Below are 18,201 nucleotides of genomic sequence, written 5' to 3' on the forward strand. Positions count from 1 at the left end.
ATGGGCTATTCACAATGCCTTGTTGTGCCTCAATAAAACAAGTTAATATGCATTTTAGTATTAATCTTGCCAGTGGTCTTTATTTTTAAAATATATCAAACTGAGCTTGTGCCTGATGTGGGGTGTACATGCATGCTGTTACATAGAACTGGTCTTCAGGTTTTGATAATTCAGGGTAAACTGTATAGTTTAAATGGGATTACTTGTTTATTTAGTTCTTGCTTGATGCCATTCTCAAGAATGTTCCCTTGATCAAAATTACTTCAAGATTTAGTTACATACCTGCTTCCTTCTTAACTGAAAGGTCAAGAAATTAGAAGTGAAATGCTACATACTTTATTAGAACTACCTTAAATGCATATCCTGCCAAAATCTAGCTTTGTCACATCACCTGTCCTTCAGTAGTGAGGCAGTTGAAATTCTTAAACCTCCAAACAGCCACTGAAGGGCTGGCTCACTGTTTGTTACTCAGCTGCAATGTATTTTAAAGTTAAAACTGACCCTTGTGAAGCATGAACATGGGTGGCTTCGCTCCCCCGTGAGACTTGAATAGGATTGTAATGCAAGTTATCTCCTCCTTTCAGAGAACTGCTGAGGAACTTGGTATTTGTAGTTGAAACCTGCTGCTTTCATTTTAAATCAACCCTGAATACAAATGCTAGGAAGCATTTATGAAATTCCTTTCTTACAGCTAAATGGCTGTGTGACCAGTCTTCAGTGATCTCTTGTGGCCTGAGAACTGAAAAGCCATGATGTACATCCTTGTCTAAGCTGCAGCATGTCAAATACTATAAAGCATTTCAGTGTTTAAAATGGAAGTATGAACTAGTAAGAAGCCTGTAGGTCACTGACTCTTTCTACTTTTAAAAGCTTCAACAGTTTGTTTTAGCAGTAGGAAGTACTTTACCTGAGCGTGCTAAGGTAGCTAGTGCAAATGCCTGACTGGTATATCTAAGGATGAGCTTATTTAAATGAAACTAAAAACCTAAATGGAATATACTTCAGTATAAAGCTGCTGTTTCTTGGTAACTGGCTTCACAACTTCCAACTTTAAACAGTTCTCCCCTGCTACCATCCAGATGCCAAAGCAAGTTGTCTGGCATGACTTCATAAAGTTACTGCCATAAAGATCTTGGGTTTATTCTCAGCTTAGATTTCTTTTTCATATAGACTTTTAGAGGGTGATCATACTTCAAGTCTTGGTTTAATTCCTTTGTCAAGTTCTGAGATGAGAAATTTGGAATAAAGCTTTAGGGAACTAGGGGTTTTTTTTACCACAATGGACAAAAACATCAAGCCTTAATTATTGAATGCTAAGCCTGTATTTTGTGTTTTTAAACATGCTAATTCTGACTTTAGCCAATAAAGAGGCTTATTTCTAGAACACTCTCAGTAAAGGCTAAGTGGCAGGAGTTTAACTAGTACTTTTTGCTCAAACTGTTAACTCTCCTTGTGCATTAATATCAGAATGCAGTGGATAGGCCTAAGTGCTAGGATAATTTTCAGCTTGCAATAGCTTTGCAGCTGTGGACAGACTCCATTGCTTTTCTGACACACCTGCAACTCTGGATTTTTAGATGTCTAGAGCACTGACCCAGTTGCTCTTCTCCCATGCTGTCTGCATACGGACTAGTAAATAAATGAGCCCTAGTCTGCATATAGTAGCAGGGTATCCCTTGTGCTTCAGACTGCTTTAGTGCAGGTTTCTTCATTTAGCATGCAGCTTATCCTACTTGGTTTTATTATGTACTTGCATGATGGATTTCTTAGAAGTACTGGTAACTTGTTCTTAAAACTAAGCATTGCTAATAAGCTTGGCCTTTGGCAGCCTCAGATGCGATTACTGTGAATACATGAAGTGCATGTTGCTTTCTAATGCTCCAGTTCAAGTCTGGACAACCACTTGGTGGACCCATTTGTTTGAGGCTACCTTATTTCTTACTGGCAGATCTAGCAAAGCTTTTATGTATCTCTAGATTGCATATATATAAGATATCCAAGGTAAGCATCTCAATTTCAGACCTGGTTGTCCATCTGTATAAGATGGATGTTTTAAATTCCTAACTAAAGGAGTACACACTGACAGAGCAAGGACAGTAAAGATATGATGAAACATGAAATCTAATCATTACACAGTTCCTTGATAGTAAACTTGACTAAATCATATAATGGATGGCTTTAAAAGACTTCATACTTTTGTAAATTTTATCAGCCTGAATTGGAATAACCTCTACAGTACCAGCTACTTTAAAATGTCTGGTTTTTCCCCTGATATTTGTTATTTAAAAAAAATACACAACTCAGACAATTCTCTTCCATACAGTAACTGAACATATTATCTATTTCATCCTATAGCATTCTCATGTAGGATCTCCTTAGCTAGAACTATTGGCTTTCACTGTGTTTCTAGTTAGAGCTGTGAACACAGCTCTAGCTAACCTCTGTTACAAAAAGGAATATAAGTACAATTGAACAGGTACTATCATAAAAAAGTTTTCAGACTAGATGTGACTCAGTAGGTTAGTACTGAACTTTCAATGTTAAGGCTACATTTAAAAAAAAAAAATACTGCAAAAGATGAAGTGAAGCACCTGCTTTCCACACCAATAGCTGGTGTGGCCAAAATCCACTGGTCAAAAATTGCTATTCTAAGCTTCAAAATACCTAGAAATACAATTTCCATAATAATAACCATTAGGATATTGATACCTCAATCCTCATTCTTTATGTTTCTAGATTAATACTTGTTTTGAAAGTGTCTCAAAGTACTTCAGAGTATTTCAGTGCATTGTTTACCAACTGACACAGTTTTAGTCTACCTCAGTATGTCCAGACTGAGGACCTAGATCCATATTTGGCTTCTGGGTGATGCATTTAACAGGTGAGTTTCACAACTTGAAAACATTTGACGTAAGACCAGTAGAGACTTCATGTAAATGCTGTCTGCAAATGCTTTTTGCCTCTGTAGTTGCTAAATGAAGTTGCTTGAGTTGTTGCACCAAGTAGCGTGCATTCATTATATAGAGATGATAATCAGGTCTAATTAATACATACAAAGGGGCATCATGGTTCTGCTAACTTCCTATTGCTGTCTTCTGCTATGCAAATCAGATATCACGTAAATTCTTTCGAGTTTAGTTATCTTGTGCAGCCTGCTGAAGATAAACCATAAGGATATGGAACTAACACTAGGTTTTGATTTGGAGTGAATTTCCGTGTTTCCTTCTTTGAGTTCAGTGAAATACTGGAACAACCCTGAAACAGGAGGTGTACTGGTTTTGGCTGGGATAGAGTTAATTTTCGTCAGAGTAGCTGCTATGGGGCTATGTTTTGGATTTGTGATCAAAATACTGTTGATAACACAGGGGTGCTTTAGTTGTTATTGAGCAGTGCTTACGCAGCATCAAGGCCTTCTCTGCTTCTCATGCTGTCCCACCAGCGAGGAGGCTGGGGGTGCACAAGAAATTGGGAGGGGACGCAGCCAGGACAGCTGTCCTCAACTGGCCAAAGGGATATCCCACACCATATGACATCATGCTCAGCATATAAAGCTGGGGGAAGCAGGAAGGGCGGTATGTTCAGAGTGAAGGTGTTTTCCCAAGTAACCGTTCCACGTGATGGAGCCCTGCTTCCCTGGAGATGGCTGAACACCTGCCTGCCGATGGGAAGCAGTGAATGAATTCCTTGTCTTGCTTTGCTTGTGTGTGCGCCTTTTGCTTTACCTATTAAACTGTCTTCATCTCAACCCACAAGTGTTCTCACTTTTACCCTCTGATTCCCTCTCCATCCCACCGGGGCTGGGGGGTGAGCAAGCAGCTGTGTGGGACTGAGCTGGCTACCACGGTTAAATCACAACAGAGGATTTCTTAAAATTTTCAAAGTACTGATGGACTTGTGACTTTTGTGTTTTTTCCAGATTATGGAAGTGAGAGGAGACCATGAATGATCTACCAGAATTGTCATGCAGCTAAGGAAACCTCCATCCTGTAGGCCACAGTGGTGCTGCAGAGAATGTCACTGCTCTGCTGTACTGGTTCAGTTTATGCACCTTTTCCTCCCTGACTGCTGTAAATTATCTACTGCTGCTCTGACAGAACAGTCAGTGGGGGAGACGGCTTCGGAATTTTACCTCTGATCAAAGTCTTGTAGCTGGTGGCCTGGCATACATTTATCTGCTGCAGATCATCCTTGCTAGCTCTTTATCAAATCTATACGTGTCTTTTGAGAGAATTAAGTTTGAGGCTCTTGTGGAGGATATGAAAAGTCTGATGTGTATTCTAATTGGAGATGTACTGTACCATAACCAGATAAAAATCAATTAACTCTACTTACACGGTTGTTCACAAGTCTCTGATCAACTTGATTTTGTGTCTTGTCTCCCAACGATGAACAATTCTATTGAGAATGAAAAAATTTATACACTTGTATCTGCTGACCGAACATTTCCAAGTGGTGGTGTACTTGGAAAAAAAAATACTGTGAAGTACTAATTTGACTGGAGAGTACTAGTTCATACAGCTTTTGGACAGTTTGGATCTTAGATGAGTAAGGGCTGTGGTTGATTTGGAATGAAGGCTTTACGCTAAGTGCAAATCCAATCACTTTGTCATTAGTTTACTACAATGAAGTAAACCCCGTATTGAAAACAGTGGATTACTTTTAGCTTGTAGCACATCACACAAAGGATCATTGTCGTCTTCCTCATACTTTTCCATGAGTATTTCTTATTAACTACAACTTACAACCAGATGCTATCCTAAAGGAGCTTGGTTGGCAGGATAACGTGGCAGTCGTTTTAGGCCAGTAGAAAGTATGTTACACACAGCATTCAGCTGAAAAACTACCTGCATTTCAAACCAACCAGAAGTCAAAGGACTAATTCTAAGTAACCTGCAATATGTAAGGCTTTTCTAGTTGTTGTTTGGTTTTGGTTTTTTTTTCCCCATCTCCCACAGTTCTTTAACTTAATCAAGTTATCTTGATAGCAACTCTGTCAGGAACTTGGTCTGATTTTCCTTGAGGTCAAATTTATATTGCTTTAAATATCCTTGGTTTCAGCAACTGAGTTGCAAAATATGATTGCTTGTTCTAAATCCTTTACAAAACTGTTGTTACAGTGCATCTGAAGAGTTTTGGAGCTTTTAAAAAAAATACCTTTGTTTTCCCTTATCTCCCCACCTCCCTTTTATTCTCATCCCTTTTTTTCTGTACTTGCATACTGCTACAACTTGGATTTCATTTACTCGTTTTCAGTTTCTTTGTGTATCACTTGTCTCTTTCACTTGGGTCTTCTCTAAGCAGCAGCGTTAGATAGCTGACAAGAAAATCTCAGAATTTTACCTCAGATTCTTTATTTTGCAGAGTAGCAAAACAGATTTGAAACCCCCCCACATATTCTAATTCAGTTCCAGATCCATTATTTTGAAGCAGATGAAGCCCAAAATATTAACAGGATTTTTGCTCTAACAAAAAGCCATACGAGTTCTTGCTTGTAAGTAGTTACTTCCATTCTGAAGTTGTTACATAAAAATATTTCAATTAATGACTAAACATTTTTAAAATAACATCCACTGGTATCTATGGAGGCTCATGTTTTACAGAAAGAAGTATCACGCTTACATCAAACCCAGCGCACAGGTAGACTAAAATGCTTGCAACAATATTATCCACAACTAAATCACTGCTGACATACTACAAAGGAAATAACTATTGTTGCACTGGATGTTACTTGATGTAGAGGCTTGCTGGCATTGCCTCATTGATTCAAGCATTGGAACAGGCTGCCCAGAGAGGTGGTGGAGTCACCATCCCTGGAACTGTTCAAAAAATGGGTAGACATGGCACTTTGGGACATGGTTTACTGGGCATGGTGGTGCTGGGTTGACGGTTGGACTGATGATCTTAGAGATCCTTTCCAACCTTAATGATCCCTAGTTTTTACTGCCATTAAAAAATAATCCAGCCACCAAGCCAGGAAACATGAAATTATTACTGTACCCTTAATTGGTTTAGTGGTGGACTTGGTAGTGTTAGGTTAATGGTTGGACTGGATGATCTTAAAGGTCTTTTCCAACCTAAACAATTCTATAATTCTATGGCTGTGTGCATAAAAAGTGGGTTTCAAAAGCAAAATCTTTGGTGTAAAATCTACACTTTTTTTGTAGTGAAAGTTGTGTGTTGAAAGTGCCATTTTTAAATACAAGTGATAAGTGCAATAAAATTATGAAAAACTTTTTAGGAAGATGTTAAAAGAGCCTTTAGGTATATTTTGTTCTTTATTGATATGTTTTATATCACCAGCTCCACAAGACTGACGTCCTTCAACAAATAAATTTCATAACTTTTAAGTTCTCCTACCACAGATGAATACACAGAAATGGAATAAAACAGAACTGCTTTTAAACTGTCCATAACATGCTAATTTGGGAAAAGGAAGTAGAGATATAACACTACAAATCCCTTGAAGTGATTTGGTTTTAGTATGATACATGATCCAAGATCTTTAAAATGGGCAGTTTTCACTGGACTAGTCTTATTTATGATCTTAACCAAAATGGGAAAATGACAAAGAATCACCATAGTTAACAATATATGCTTTTTACACTGACATTGTTTTTTGTTTATGTTTTATGATTACTGAACATATTCTCGCTTGCTTCTGAGAAGAAATGAAAAGGTGAAAGAAAGAACCTACAACTTCTTGCTAGATGCTGAAGAGCTGCATTACTGGAGAACAGAAAGACAGTTCTTGAGTGCACCACTTCAAAAACTGACAAAACCACAAGAGAGTGCACAATCTCCAAAAGCTAGGTAGGTGTAATTCATTTTTACAGCTAGATTCTTTTTTAATTATAGGCAAACTTATTAAGGGACAATTTTTTTTGTATGAAATCATTATAGTATTAGCTGCTTGAACATTTTCTGTGTAAACAATTTAGGAACTTAAGTTATTTAGTGGCAGTTAAGACGTTGTGGCAAGCATTACCATATAGTCAGTCCCCTTGGTTAGAGAAGGGTATCCCTACCATAAATGGCACTCCTGTGCATTCAGCATTGGTAAGGAGAGTATTCTTCAGGATAGGTCAGGTAATACGTAAGTTGAGAGAAGCACTGCTCTTTTCTTAATTCAGAAGCAGTAATGAGAAATGATGTTTTATACTGCAATTACAATGAACAAATGACATATTGTCCATTATATGTATCTATATAATATAGATATTATATATATCTATATAATGGGATGATCTTGTAATTGCCCTTGTGTTTGACTCTTCCAAAACACAGCAAATAGTCTTTCTGTTCTTCCTACCAGTTAATAACACATATCTGGTTTGTAAATGTTATGTAAAACATCACCTACAGAAGTAACTGAAGGATTTGGCTCACTAAGATCATATTAGTCATGAGGTTTTTCTGGCACGCTGTTGGTTTGTGAACTGCACCTTTGATAGTCATCTTACACCTGCACGGATGTTTAAATCTTCCTTTGGTTCACCTGCATGTTCTAGGATTTAAGGGGAAAAATAGGAGGACAGAGGTGGAGAATCACAGTGGGGCAAACGCTTGCAGTTATAAGTGGTGATTGTATATTCCTGACAACCTGAGCGGTAAGCACCTTCCACCCCCTGGAAGTGGTGTCTGTGAAAACACGCAGACACCATTAAGACAAGCAAACCATTTTCAGGGTTTACTAATCTACATAATGAGGAGGACAAGTATCACAAAGAAACACGCTCAGCAGTTTAGTAGGAATTATGTGTCACCCAACTACACATTTTAAGCAGCTCCTTGCAGCAAATTTCTGTCTTCCTGCATGTCGTGAGTCTTTCTTGTCCAGCTGCACATACCTTAGGTACGTGGGTAACTGTAAATAGTGTCCATTCTTCACCATGGAACTGACCTCACCACCACTCAGTCTTGGTGTTCTCACTTTAATGCTCGTGCAAACAACTCTATGTGGTAGCAAATACCAAACAAACGTGGTATGCAAGCTGGAAAGCTACTAGAAAAAGGAGCAAACTATTAAGAAGGAAAAGTGGGATATTTTTTTAAAGTGCAGTGAAAGTATGTGCTCACAAAGAAGGACGGCGCAGAGGGTCTACAAGCGTCCCGTGGGTTGAGCAACCAAATGTCTGGGGAACTGGTGGGCCTTCGCCAGCGCTGCCGTTCACTGTAAGGTCCCAGAAGAGGCCACCAAGCAGCGATGGACGGAGGTACCTCAACACAACCGCAGCAGTGGCGGCTGTAGACTGGGCCCCAGCGTCCCCTGGCCTAGCTGTCCCTACCCCAGCCGTCCCCTCGCTGCCGCGGCTGCCCGGGCCTGCTCCCTGACGGGGTCCTGTGCCGCAGGGCCCGGCTTCCCCTCCACCGCCATGACGGCGATGGTTCGCTACCAGACGAGCCCTCCTGTTGGCGCCTGCAGGGATGGAGCAGGGGGCAGGCGTCCCTGGATGCCGAGGCTGCAGCAGAGGAGCCGGCGGCCGCACACGCACCGTGAGGACAGCGGCCTCCGCGCCGCCGGCCGCTCTCTCCCCCAGGGTGCGAGGCGCGGCGGGCTCCGCAGGCTGCGCTCCGTACCCGACATGGCCGCCCCCACGGCGCTACGGCCGGGAAACCGCGCCCTGGCCCCGCCCACTGCGAGCCATCCCGGCTGACTGTCATCCGTACAAGAAGATGGCGGCCACCTCTCGGCGACCTCTGCACGAAGCCAGAAGGAGGCGCTGCGGCCGTAAAGCAGTGCCCGTTTCCCGATACCCAGCTGTCGCAAACCGGTGAATGGCTCTGGAGAGGGACCGGGGGGGGTGGGGGACACGAGCCTGTGACTGTGGCACGGGGGGGGCGGCGGCGCTAGCGGCGGCGGCGGCTCCTCCTCTGCCTCCTCCTGCCCCCGGGGAAGCGCTGCCTGCCGGCGAGGGAAGGGGAAGATGGATCCCAACAGGATCATCCAGGCTCTGAAGGGCACCATAGACCCCAAGCTGCGCATCGCCGCCGAGAACGAGCTCAATCAGGTGAGGGGGGCAGACGGCCCCGGGCCGGGACCCGCCGGCCGCCTGCCCCGCCCCCGCCCCGCCGCGCCTCGCCTCACCCCGGCCGCCGCGCGGCACGGGGCCGCCCGGCCCCGCCGGCAGGGGCGGGGGTTGGGGGGGGGGGGGTCGGGGTGCGCCCCCTCCTCCGAGCCGGGCCGGGCCCGCCCGCTCCGCGGCGAGGGGCTGTGGGGCGGGGGTCCCGGCGCCGCTGCCCTCCGCCTGCGCCGGCCGCAGCGGGAAGCGGGGCCGGCGGCGGCGGCGGCGGCATCCCCCAGCGGAGCGGGCCCTTCCGCGCCGGCTGTCAGCGGCCGCCCCGCCGCGCCGCCGGCCTGGGCGCTCGGCCGCAGGGCCGGGCAGGGGCGGCCTGGCAGCGGGAGGCAGGGCCGCCCGGCTCCGGCTGCCGGGACCCCCGGGGCGGGGTCTGCCGCTGGGCCGCCGGCCGGCTCTCGGAGCCCCCGGGTGGCGGGCGCGGAGCGCGGCCCGGCGGCCCCTGAGCCGCGCCGTAGGTGCCCGGCTGCCGGGGGGCATCGCTGCCCTCCCTCGATTTTTGCCCTTAATTTTGCCACCCGGGGAGCAGGGCGTACCGAAGCGAGGTGCGGCGATCTAATCCTCGGCGTGGCCGGAGCACTAAGGCTCGGTGTTCGGTGCTGGAAGGCGTGACATTGAGCCGCGCTCGGCTCGGATCTCTCTCTCCCTCTTACAGATGATAGATAGCAGTGCCTCTCACGGATTCATTTTGTCCCGTTCAGCAGCGTGCCAAGTAAAACTTTGAGAAAGGCACATCAGATTTTTGTGGGTAGTATTTATCGCAGCATCCCACAGTTAATGGAGCGGCAGTATGCGCTGAATCAAAACTCTGACTACAATCTCAATTTGGACACTTGAAAAAAAAGAGAACGTTCCCTTGCACAGCATTAATAAAGCTTTAACCTCTATACTTCGATGGAATATTCAGTCTTATTGGAGGACTTGGATTTTTCAGTTGCCTTGGTGTGTTAACGAAGCGGTCAATGAGGATTGGCTGTCAGGAATTACTGCTACTTCAGAATTGCTGCTCCGGCTTAATTTTCTATTTAGGCAATTTAAAACTCCTTCTGAATTAGCTATAGTTAATCCTTGCTTTAACAGTTGGCAAGTTCCTTTAGTAAATCAGTGGATTAAGTGCTGGACATTGAGAATGCTATTGTGGATAGTTAGATAGAAATGCAAACCTTTTTTTCTTTATTTGGCATAGTTACTTTAAAAATTCATCAGTACCTATTTTTATCCCTACTATTAAGGACTGAGGGGGAAATTATAAATATTTGTCAGCAGCCTGTTGTGCAGGAATCAAAACTACAATAATAAACTGCTGCATGTTTGGCAGGCTCAGAACAAAGAGGCAGCTGTCTGGATTCCTGTGTCCTGCTCCTAACGCTGTCGTTTTAACATCACCAATAAGTACCGTGAAGCTCAGGGAAAGTTTTGAAAGCGTTTTAAGATTGAGACCTGTAAAATGTTTTAAGTGATGGATAATGCAGTTCTCACGAAAGACAGAGGTTTTAGATTCAGGAGTGCAAGTATATTTATGGAGAACAGGTTGAGATACAGATTTTTATTTAAATTAACTGACATATTTTCTCTTTTCTACCTATTATAAAGAATGAATCTTGAAATTAAGACATACCTATTATTGTGTAGGCTTCCTGTTACTAAATGAAGCATGATGTATCTGACTGACATAATGTACCGATGCGGTGCTGGGTTTGACATGACTCTTTGGATGAGTGGAACAAAAGTGCTCCTGAGGAATGTCGATTAACGTGGGCCTTTGACATCTTGAAGCCTTTCAGTGCTTTTGAAGCAAGACTTCAAAGAGACATGTCAGACTCCCATGTATCTAATGATAGCGTTGGCATGTAGCTGTGTTCCTGCAAGTGGTGGAATCCAGATGCTGTTCTAGCTTTTATCTTGTTCTGGCAAAGGAACCAATCCACCAACCAAACAGAACACCCTCCAACAATAAGTACTTGAAGCGGTAATACCACACTTGACCAAACAGAACAGGGGTTGCCTTTATTCTGTGCACTAGTTAAAGTGATGCTGCTCCTGATGCACGCTAACGGGTAGTGAGGTGAAACTTCTCTTTGTGTTAGCCCGCCTGCGGTATACATTTGCTTTCAGGTTTGAATCCCGGTAGTGACAGGAGCTTCCCAGAGAGTATAAATTCTGCTAGTCCACCAATATAGCACCTCTCTGTCAGCACCTCATTGCTTGTACCAATACAGAGAGTCCTTTAGAACAGTATCATAACAGTCCCAACTCCATAATTTGCTTACAGTGTAGAGTGTGGGGAATGGAGCTAAAATGAACGAAAGCTTGCCTACCTGTAAAAAGTCCCAGCATGTTTGAAAATGCCTCTTTCTCTTCTGTATGTTCTGCACCTGTGTAAAGATAGAGCTAAATCAATGAAGTTGCTGTCTGCCTTCTGGATTATCATCTAATGGCATTCAGAAATGGAATCAAGATTCCTTTTTTCCTCACCATTCCCCTCCCCCTGCCTTATTATATCTATTAGAAGCCTGTTTGTGAATTTTCTTCCTCCCGTAGCTAGGAACAAGTGTTGGTTTCCAGCCTAAATTAATTTATGGTCCATTTATATCCATTTGTGCCAGTCTTACTTCTTAAGTAGAATAGGTTTCTTCATACCTGCTCTGACATGTTTGTCAAAGGCTGATCCTTACTGGCCTGTTTTCCTGGCCTCAACAGGCTGTATTTGCTTTACCTTACCATAAAACTGAATTTATGAAATCTAATAATGGGAGAGCACAGCTCTTCTCCGCACTTGTGTCCCTTTGAATAGTCTTTCTTGTGCAATCTGGTCATTTGTGTTTGCAGCATTCCAGAAAGTCTCATGCTCAATGCCACTAATGCCTCGTTAAAACTACAATTATCTTCTTTGTGTCCAACACGAAGATGTTTCTTATCATTTAATATACTGAGGTCCTTTTATCCTGTGGTTGTTCCTCACTAAGAAACCTCAAGCTTTTAGGAGAAATTCCTATTATCCTTGAGTGCGTGACCGTGTACTTTGCCCTATTACCCCACTCCATTTTTGTTGCTGCAGTTCCAAAGATCCTTCAGTTCTTTGTAAGATTTTTCTGATCTTTCTCCTTGGGTGATGCGTGCTGCTTCTGAGTCATCAACAAACTTCACTTCTGTCAGTGACCTGAACACAAATGTAAGTGTGGGATTTGTCTGAAATGTGATTCTTGATAAACTAGAACAGTGATTTCCTGCCAGGTCAGTAATCTCTATCATGTAGCTGCTGTCATTTCCCTTTTAGCCTGTTGATTTTCTAAGTGTACACATCCTTCCATCCCCCTCTTTTTCTTTCATTTTTTTCCCCCTCATTTTTTTTCTTCAGCTCTCTCACATCATAGTCAGTGTGCACCTTGGCATCATATTTATCAATCACACTCTATCTATTCGAACAGTCAATTATTATACCAAGAAAGATATTCAATTTCTGTGCACCTTTCTTTGATATCTGTTCTAGGCTGTTACTCTTGTTAGGTCTGTCTCATGGACTTCAGGAGCTTTCGCTGGTTTTAATTTTTTTTTTTTTTTTTTTTTTAAATGAGAAAATACTGCTTTCATGTGCCAGTTCTTGCAGTGTTGTGGAATGTGCTGTCTGATTATGGGAACATACAAAGTCATCTCTGATTCCAGTTCAGATAGGATTACCATACAATTTTCATGTGTTAATCTTCATTGGCTCAGCCTGCTGTAATGCATTTCTTTGGCCTGTAACAAAGGGGAAAAGAAGAACACAATTGCAGAAATACAGCTGTTTGTTTAAATATTGAAAAGGCTGCAGAATTTTGCTTTAGTGGGAACTGAGAAGCAGTACTGGAAGAAGAGAAAGAAGTGGGAGAATATTGCCCAAATGCAGAAGAGTCCAGAATAAAGTTGGGCTTCCTTCCATATCTTCCACATCTTTGTTGGGCTGCCTTCAGTAGTAGGCAGGGATCTTAAGGCCACTCTGAAAGTGACAATGAGCACCTCATGTTACCTAGAGGAAGGAATCTCAGGTATTTGTATTGAAGGCCAGTTTGATGAGGAAGTTGAATTGCATGGTTAGAAGTGCTGTGAAAGTGGAGTCTGAGAGTGGACAAGTTTGGCAGCAGAACCCACAGAGGAAAGAAGCTCAGGTAGGTTTTCACACATGTTTATTTTCACTGTGTGTGAAAACACTGTGCATTTTCCCCTCCCGAAACGATGGCTTTGCATGTGGACAGGGAAAGAAGAAAGTGTCTTTTGAAGTTCTAGTTTGTTTTAACAACCTGTCTGTGACTGTCAGTGTAAAACCCAAGAGGGAAAATACTATTACCAACTGCAGAAATATTCCCAAGGATGACAAATACTGATGGAGTTTCTAAGTAACACATTTTCAGTGCACAGCAAACAGAAAACAAAACTTAGTAAACCAGATAGTTGAGCATTCAAATCAAATGCATGAAAGCCTTAAAATAATCTTTATAAACAATTAATTGCATATATATACAAGGTACAGGTTTTTTTTCTGTGTGTTTATCTTTGCAAACAAAGATGTAGTGCCTTGATTTTCCAGCAATTTTTATGTGCCATACTTGGATTCAGAGGTACGGAGAAAGAGGTGTGGTTTACTGCTGGCAGAGAAGGATGGTCTTGGCTTCACTTGCAGAACCTGAAAGAAGGCTCCAGTTTTCCACGTCCATTCTCCTGTCCTAGATTGTCCTGTTGTTCTGCAGAAGAAGAAGCACCTTCCTGTGCCATTCTGCACTCGGCGCTGCTGTGGTTGCTATCACTGCAGTGGGAAGCTTCCTGACAACTGTGATTATGGAGCAGTTGCTTGCTGTGGGCTTTAAATGTGACAGCAAGCAAGACACTAAAGAATTATACTTACTGAAATGAGTTTAGTAGTATATAGTGCATGATAACCTGGGAGCCAAATCTGAATGTTAGATGTGAAAAGTATTTGCTTCAGTAGGATCCATTTGGAGAAACTTTTATGTATTTTTCCAGCTTATGTCTCCTAGTGTTATAGCCCTTTACATATAACAGTGTTCATCTTGCTGTTTTTCAGTGGCCCACCTGAGGCTTTCTTGGGTGTCTGTTCTATGCCTAATCAAATGGAAGAGGAAATAGGCAAAAAATTGGTGTGTTCTCTGACGTTTTGAAGAGTGGAGCTGTGATGCTGTGGCGGGGAAGACTGCATGTTAGGCCAGAGGTGAAAGGACAGAGTGCAGAAAGCTATGCAGCTGCAGTGCACAGATCCTGAGACAGTGGACACAGGTCGAACAAGATGCATGTGGACGTGTGCATCTCCTTGGTCATTGCTGTAAATTTACTCCACTTTAAGATAAAATAACATTGTATCTTACCAGTGCTGTGTACCTCTTCTAGTTTAGCGGCTAGCCTTGCACATTGCATCCTCTTAATCCCAATGGAAATTAAATGAGGTTTGGTTTTAGCATAAATGCTGTGATCTGTGCTTGATGCAAGAGTAGTCAGTACATGTTTAACACAGCTTTAAAATAGTCATTGTTCTTTAGAAGTACTCAGTGAAAGTTCATGTTTTAAAAACTTGAACTTTCTCCTTCAAAGTAAACGTATGCCCCCGTTGATCAGCACCTTCATAGAAAGTTCTACCAAATCACCACAATGTGAATTCAAGGCAATGTAATTATTCACAAACTGCACAAAGCAGCGTGCTGTGTTATGGGAGTTGCACTGAAGGTCTTTTTCAGCCATCTGGTGCCTCCCTGCGGCTCCTGGGCATGGCTCTTCAAAATCAGCGGCTAGCTTTCCATTCCTTTCCTGGGACTGATGATATTCCTTCTCTCCCTTTGTAAAAGTTCAGGTGCAGCTGTAACGATACAAATAACTCTTGCTGAACTCATTCAGCTCCAGAGTCTCTTCCTTGTCTTCCATTTACACACTGCACACCTGACAATTGCTCTGCACCTGCTTGTGTGGTACGTACAGCTGTGCTTGCTGGTATCCAGGAGCCTGTTGTATCCTTTCCTGAGCAAGGCAGGGAAGGGTGCATCCCAAGATCACAATTAGCATGACAACTAAACCAACGAGAATGTGCTGGTATAGGAAAAATGTTGCTGCATGCAGCTTTTTAAAAAGTCCTCTGTTCCAAAAATTGCAAGCAGTATGTAGTTTTCCTGACCAGGCTTGTTGCTGCACAAGTGAGCAGGATGGTATTTGAGCTTTGCAAATACAACAGAAGCGGGTGTCTTGCTTCTAAAATGGGCACACAATCTCCGTTGATATTTGCAGTGTTCGTGTTTCTGATGATGAGTAGAAAAGGAAGCTATGTAAAAATGTGAATTATGGGATGAAATGAGGAAACTAGGGCATTGTTCAAAGTCATGATATAAAGGTAATGATAATAGTATGGAGTAGAAGGATTTAGTGGGAGCTTGATCTTTTTAGGGTTGTCAGTACATGAAGCGTAAGGAAGTCCTCACAGCAGTGTGCTGGTAGGGATGGGGCCCCCTCTGAGACACTGTGCATACCTTCTGTGTAACGTGTCTTTTATCACTCCAGGTGCTTGCTGAGAGGATTCACTCTGCAGGCCAAATAACCATGTATGTATATATCCTGGCAAAACTTCAGGGATAGCAGTTATGTGCCAGCACAAGTGGTACCAAGAAAGCTTCCTGGAGTAGCGGTGACTTTAATGTAGGTTCAGGAAAAGCTGTTTGCACAGAAAAAGGGAAGTAATTTATACTGTCACTGTGTCCACACTAAATGTCGTACTGGTAGGATTACTGCAGGAAAAAGACCTACCAACAGCAAAACAACCCCCAAAAGGTAGCATTCTTAATCAACGTGTTTTTAGTAGTAAAAGCTGCTCGTAGACTGGGTCTAAGGACAGCATATTGGCACTATTTAGAATTAAAAATACCATTAGAGTTCACGCACATTTTTGCTTTTCTGTGCTGCTGGGATTCCTTATGCTTTCCTTATCTCCCTGGGAGTTGGGTGTTGAGTGCTGGAGGCTGCTGCAGGCTGCTGCAGCCCTGTGGGTCAGAACCCACCAACATTGTACAGATTCTGTCTGGTAGTGTCTGAAGGACAAGCTTTGGACTCCAGTATACTCGATTAAAAGGTGATCTTTGGAATCCGGTACGCTTCAACCAATTGATGTTGAAAGCTGGTATTTCACTGTGTCCATAGATAAATGGAGTTATTGTGCTGTCTGTTACAGCTTTTACTTTATTTGGAGCATTGCTTATGGATAATTAAAGTTTATAGGGAAGGGAGTTGCAGGAGAGTATGCTTTTCATTTGCCATTACTGCTTTTATCTGAGATCTGAGATTACTCTATAAACATCAAATGAGTCTCTGAGCACAGAGTAGGTTAGAATTACACTATCATTATAATCAGTAAAATGAGGGCCAGAAAGTTAAGTGATTTCGTAAAATTGTTGAATAATAGCATTGTGGTGCAGCTGGTACACTTGGGCATCATGAAAGCAATGTAAGTTTACCTCATTATGGAAATGTTAGATCAAGGAGCTGGGTGCATGAAGAGCAGAACGTACCTCTTACTTCACAGCTTTCAAATGAGGCAAAGTTTACAGCAGGATGTGGTATACTTGTACTTAAAGCACAGCTCTGGAAACAACCACAGAACTGCTGGGCACAATCTAGCTGGAAAGAAATACTATAAAAGGTGAAATAAAGAAAGCTTCTGCCATCTAGCCCCAAGAAATGTCTCTCTCTGAACATAAAGCACATGGATCTAAGTGATGAAAGATCTGACCTACTAGTAACTACTGATGTTGCCAAGGCTTAGCAGTAACTGCACCATGCTGAGTCAACAATTCTTCACGTTGGAGGACCCCTGTTGAATGACAGCAGTATAATGCTATCAGATTTTCACATCTTTTAAATCTGGCATGCTTTGCTCAGAAGTTCAGTGAGCATTGTTTTCTCTTTGAAATTCTTAGCTGCGTGGCTGATGTAGTGTTTGTAAAGTTCCCAGGAAGGCTGTGGGTTTTGAAATGTTATCTGTCTACGCATGATTTTAATTAAAAATAGTTATTCCACTGTGCTTCTCCAGTTTTTATTTTTCTTTTAAGATTCATTATACATCTAGTCCATTAAAAGATAGCTTTATAATATATGACTAGTGCAGATGCTGTTTACACTTGAAAATAATTTTAAATGGTTTTCTTAATCTCTTCAAAATTCAGTATTGCTATTATACCACAATCTATTGTGTAAATAAATGGTATGTATTGATGAAACATGTCAATATCCCTTTGACTTATGAGGCTAAGTTAAATAATTCAAAGACAGATCTGTAGTGCTTTGCATTATGCATTCTCAGAATTATTTAAATATTCATTATCACTAATCTCTAATAGAGAGCCTTGTCACATTCCTTATTCCACCCACGTGCCGTTATATGCTCGGCTTTTACAAGTAATTATTTGGATTGCCGCACATCTGGGTAAATCCAAGTGCTAAAAGCTTTCATACTTCATGAGAAGAGTCAAAGAACATTGCAAAATCCTTAGTTTGTATTTCTTATTCAGCTTTTGGTAATACAGTCTTCTTTAAACATAGTGATTTGCTAACTATGTTTTGTATGTATTTCAGTCCTATAAGATCATCAATTTTGCTCCAAGTCTACTGCAAATCATAGTATCAGATCAAGTTGAATTTCCAGTGCGCCAAGCAGGTGAGATGAATTCCTTGTTTAATTTTGTTTCAGTAGAAAGTCAGTCTGTTAGTTATTTCAACAGAGGATTGAGCCGTTGTGATGTAAACTCACGTTTGTCCTGAATGTGAAAATGCAAAGGATCTATCTTTGCTGTTCCTTTCCTCCATGAGGGTCAGATAAAATCATGGGTATAGTGTAGAGTCCTGCTTATGTGTTTGTAGTGATCCCTACTGGATTGCTGTGATACTGCTATGAAAAGCGAATGATTTCTGCTCAAAACTGAGTACTTAGGGAGCCTTATTCTTTCTTCTGGTGGTGAAGAAGTAGTGATGCCAAGACAAGTGGGAATTTAAAAAAAAAAAAAAAAAAGTGGTTCTCATCTGAATACGTTTCTCTGTTTGAATGCCTTTTCCTGGAAAAAATGAAAGTTTCTGAAAAATAAAAAAACCCAATAGTTCCCTAGGT

At 42.3% G+C, this 18,201-nt stretch overlaps 1 protein-coding gene across 2 annotated transcripts in view; it reads left to right on the plus strand.

Annotated features, from left to right (window-relative positions):
* The first annotated feature begins 8,909 nt into the window (after positions 1-8,909).
* Positions 8,910-18,201, plus strand: part of IPO8 (importin 8) — a 45,191-nt gene continuing 35,899 nt past the window's right edge. The window contains exons 1-2 of one of the 2 annotated variants that reach the window (XM_075710827.1): positions 8,910-9,008; positions 17,673-17,754. In XM_075710827.1, coding sequence (XP_075566942.1) covers positions 8,925-9,008; positions 17,673-17,754 — 166 coding nt within the window. In that variant the 5' untranslated portion in view covers positions 8,910-8,924. The remainder of the gene's footprint in view (positions 9,009-17,672; positions 17,755-18,201) is intronic. The other variant, XM_075710835.1, reaches the window with a different exon arrangement.

Source organism: Pelecanus crispus, chromosome 1 (genome assembly GCF_030463565.1).
Source record: "Pelecanus crispus isolate bPelCri1 chromosome 1, bPelCri1.pri, whole genome shotgun sequence".
In the NCBI taxonomy this organism is placed as follows: domain Eukaryota; kingdom Metazoa; phylum Chordata; class Aves; order Pelecaniformes; family Pelecanidae; genus Pelecanus; species Pelecanus crispus.